General features: G+C 43.7%; 1 protein-coding gene across 1 annotated transcript; it reads right to left on the bottom strand.

Moving 5' to 3' along the window:
• On the bottom strand, positions 1-2,386 carry LOC308303363 (sesquipedalian-1-like). The gene is made up of 4 exons (XM_080747717.1): positions 2,273-2,386; positions 1,620-1,746; positions 919-1,231; positions 1-639 (listed from the first exon to the last, which is right to left on the bottom strand). The coding sequence occupies exons 2-4, from the start codon at positions 1,698-1,700 to the stop codon at positions 203-205; spliced, it is 831 nt and encodes a 276-aa protein (XP_080603843.1). The 5' UTR covers positions 1,701-1,746; positions 2,273-2,386; the 3' UTR covers positions 1-202.
• Between the last annotated feature and the right edge of the window lie 1,842 nt (positions 2,387-4,228).

Here is a 4,228-nt window from a genome sequence, read left to right as displayed (position 1 = left end):
AACGTGAGAACATGGAACATTTATTGACTTAAGGAACGTAAGTAAATACAATTAAGATATTAGAAACATTTCAAATCTAAGAAAATATGTACAAATATATAGCATTTATTTATTTAACATTGTAACCTTTTCATGTTGGCATGACAGCTTGGCCATATTATAACATATCATGTTTCTACTGAGAGATTATAAATATAGATGATCAACCAAAATCAATCAAATCTTCTTCCTCAACAACTTCTGCTCTAGGTCCCTTTTTTAGCCTCTCCGCAATGAGTTGTTTTACTTCCTTTCCAAACTCTTCATGCAGTTTACCAAAGTCCTCCATAGTTTCTGATCCAACCACAGACCAATCCCCCTGGGGTGGGGCAGGACCAGTAATAGGCACCACATTTGCATTTCTCTTGGGCCAGAGTTTGGGTGACTTTTTATTGGCTGTCTTTGAGGAAATGGGTGGAGCATGAAGCATTTGTTGGGAGCCAACGCTGGGTGCCTGGCCCACTCCGGGTCCTGGGTTCTGCAGTAGTGTTGACATGCCTGGGCTCAACCGAGCCATAGAATGTGGCACTTGCTGCGCGCTGCTGCCACTCGGCATGACTGGACTCCCAGACAGACCACCGGCGGAAAATCTAAGGGCCTCTGTGGAATCAGGACAAGGACAAAGGCAATGAGAATTGAAATAAAAGATGACGGAGAGAGCTGGGATCACTTTCACACAAAAGCCAAAGCATGCTGGGGAGCAGTTATACAACAACATAGCTGCTTTGAGTTGAATACACTGTGCAAATGGCAATTGGTTACTTAAATAGTAAACAAGGCTAGTGGGCTTCAAGCAGCTCCCTGCTCTGTAGAACAAAGAACATTTTGTCACCCACAGCCTGCATCTGTCACATGCCAAACAACACCCCCCTCTCTCACCTCTATACTGTTTTTCCATGTCGGTCAAAAGCAGGGCTAGATAGTTGTGGTTAGCTGTCAGCAGCGCTTTGATCCAGCTCTCCTGGCTGGCCTGGTCCTCAGCAGAGAGCTTGTAGGTGCGCAGGCCCGGCTGAGCCGGCTCGCTCCACACCAAGGAGAAGGCAAACTGCTCCTCGGACTCACACAGCTGGACGGTGCAGCCCTCCAGAACAATGACTCCGATGAGGTCACGGTCAGCGGGCCGGTCCTTGTAGAAGAGGAGGTTCCCCTTCAGGATGAACCAGCGCTTCTGATAAGAAGTGTTTCTTTCACCCTGCCACCAAAGGATGTTGAGTCATCATCATGTTTACCACACAAACGGCTCCCTGGCTCAAATTATTTCTCAACGGGTTTGATGATGAAAGCAGTACTAGTAATGGCAGTGCAAATTTGGTAGCCAAGATTATAAAATTGTGTATTGTTTTGCTGTTGCTTTGACATTTCTTTTTAAATTATTTTTACTTTAGGAATCTTCTAAATTATTCTAAAATATTGTGGAAAACAATAAGTAACAGATAACAGTATACTGATTGTTTTGCTGCTTAAACTAGATTTTGAGCAAACTGCTGCATTTGGTTCTGGGTTCATAACCCTGAGAAAATCAAAAGTCCCAGTCCTGGGGACTTGAATACAGTTCCAGAGATAGGCTACAAAGCAATCACCTTCTTTGCAAGGTATCCTTCTTTGTCGACAGGTGAGTTGCAAGACTGATAATGACAGAGAATCTTCTCATGAATCTTCATTTTATGGTCACAGGCCCGCTGCCATCACTGGATAAAATTGAAGAGGCTGAAGAATTATAAAAAGGAATTAAAAGTATATTAGTATGCCTATTCTTAAAAGCTGTCATAACAGCGACACTCATAATTATCTTTTAATGGGCTAGGCTACATGATTAGCCTGGACTCTAGTCTATTTAAGTACACCAGTGGAGGTTTTGATAGTAACTGCGACCTGACGGTCGCAACAACACGCACTAAAATCCAACCTGAGGTGCACACAACATTGCCGCATGTCTCACGGTGGTGGTGGCGCTGTTTACAAATGTATACCACCGTTCAAATCCCTAACTATATAGTACTAAATATATAACTTCAGTCAAATGCAACTTGTCAATGAATATTCTGGAACATATATTCTGGTCAATGTTATCTTCACTGCTGTTTCCGTGTAAACAAAATGTTCCGCATTTTGTATTTAGTTACTTAACTTGCTCCATTACCTCGCGTACATAAACTGGTATCATCATTGACTTTTCAGACTTTCTGTTGTTGTCCACGGTCTATGGTTATTGTCCATATTGTTGTTTACTCACCTATCTGAAGTGTAGAGTGGTTCAGTTCCTCTGTGTGCGTTGGCTGCATAGGGTTGGCTGCATAGAGTTATGTTGTTGCAAAACACTTCCTGTATCTAAGGTGAGCTCAGTTACACGTCAGCACACATACCACTGGAAGACCAAACCCTTCTTTTATGTACGATTAAACTGAAGAATGATCACATGCTTACAGGCCCGGATTTATATGACATGAGGCCCCTGGGCAAGGGGAAATAAAGAGGCCCTTGTGCGCGCGCGAAAATTCTACCTCCGGTCCACCTGACCACAACGTGACCTCACCTTCGGACCGGCCCGTGCATAATCTGACTGTGTATCCTCATTGGCTCATTGGAAGGGTCTAAAGCGGATACAGAATTGGAGTTTGCGTGCATGTGTGTAGCCTATGTGTGTGTAAAGTACCGGATACATAGAGTGGGCGGGCTTTAGACTGCACTAAGCTTTCAGAGCAGCTACATGCAGTGCAGCCAGCAGAGCAGAAGCTCTCAATAATAAAACAAAATGTACTGTAACTAAACACAAATATCACTTTATTTGGATTGCAATACTTTAAAATGTCATCATTAAATTTACTCATTCAGGGTCTTTTCAAAATGGCTTCCAAGTTCCACAACGCCTCCCTCTCCATAGACTTCCATGTAATTCATAGTGCACGGATCATGCACGCCCATGCCTAGATCATGCACCACGTGTGTCCACACTGTTCACAGCTTTCAAACAAAAAAATCTGAATGGAAATCCGTTCAGGCATTCATGAGCTAGCAGCCATTATGTTTTCTTGAAATGTAAACAAACATGGCTGCCATGTTTGTTGGTATGGGGGTTAAACATGGAATTTCGCGTTTGCGATCATGCCTACTACATTTTTTGGGATCCAAAAAATATTTTTTGAAAAAAATTTTTTTTTTTTTTTTTTTTTTTTTTTTTGAGGCCCCCCTCCCCTGAGGCCCCTGGGCTCGTGCCCACCCTAGCCCAATGGTAAATCCGGCCCTGCATGCTTATCCAATTCATCCACATTTTTGTAAGTTATTTTCTAGGACAATTTGTCTGCAATGTTAAGCAGCCTCTCATGTTTTTTTTCCTGCTGTGTGTCACATACTGCCAGGCAGTGTGTGTGTTGTGCAGTGCTATTTTAGTCAAGTGAAGTCACAAGTCCAGATTTTACTGACAACAGTCCAGGTCTCTGCCATTGCCAATCCCCATGATCATAGGCTATGCACGGGCATGGCAATTGGACAGTGCCTACTGCATTGATGCCAACCCCATTGGCCCACAGAGAGTTTAGAAAACCACTTGCCTTCTACTGATACACCTGGGGTCACCTCTCCAGCCACTTCTTTTAAATGTGACACTGAGGAGTTTCACAAGGAGAGCTTTTTTCTGTCTTTGGAACAGCTACATGCACAGGGGTGACAATGGCTCAGGAGGTAGAGCGGGAATCGGATTCGGAAGGTTCCTGGTTCGATCCCCAGCTCCCCCTGGGTTTGTGTAGGCCTAAGTGTCCTTGGCTTGAACAAGATACTTTAATCTATTGCTGTTCCTGATGTGCCTTGCATGCTTTCCTGTGCCTTGCATGGTTTCCTCCTCAGTGGGTGAATGTAATGCAAATTGTAAAACGCTTTGTAGAAAGGTGCTTATACTGTATACATGCATTTGACCACCTCAACCATCCAGCAGTAGTCACAGTAGTGTGCAGCGCCAAAGACACAATCCCCGGCCTGCAATGAAATCTGTGTAGATGAGATTTAAAAATACACCATCCGGCGCCCCAGAGTAAAGTAAATTTCTTTAGCACCAAAGTGCCTTACAATGTGCATTACACCTCGACACAAACCCAGGAATCGAACCAGGAAGCCACTCTGCCTCCTGCCGCCAAAGTTCAATTGTTCTTTAATAAATTATGCTCCATTTGATCACGTTTTTGCTTGTAATCTCAAG

This window comes from Nannobrachium achirus (genome assembly GCF_963921795.1).
Source record: "Nannobrachium achirus genome assembly, chromosome: 18".
Lineage (NCBI taxonomy): Eukaryota > Metazoa > Chordata > Actinopteri > Myctophiformes > Myctophidae > Nannobrachium > Nannobrachium achirus.
This window is presented reverse-complemented; position numbering and strand designations above follow the sequence as displayed.

What these genes read in the sequence shown, in the direction of transcription:
- LOC308303363 (XM_080747717.1), bottom strand. Translation starts at nt 1,700, where the DNA reads ATGAAGATTCATGAGAAGATTCTCTGTCATTATCAGTCTTGCAACTCA. An exon ending in AAGGATACCTTGCAAAGAAG is followed by an intron (nt 1,232 to 1,619) that starts GTGATTGCTTTG and finishes CTTTGGTGGCAG; the next exon opens with GGTGAAAGAAACACTTCTTA. An exon ending in CATGGAAAAACAGTATAGAG is followed by an intron (nt 640 to 918) that starts GTGAGAGAGGGG and finishes CTGATTCCACAG; the next exon opens with AGGCCCTTAGATTTTCCGCC.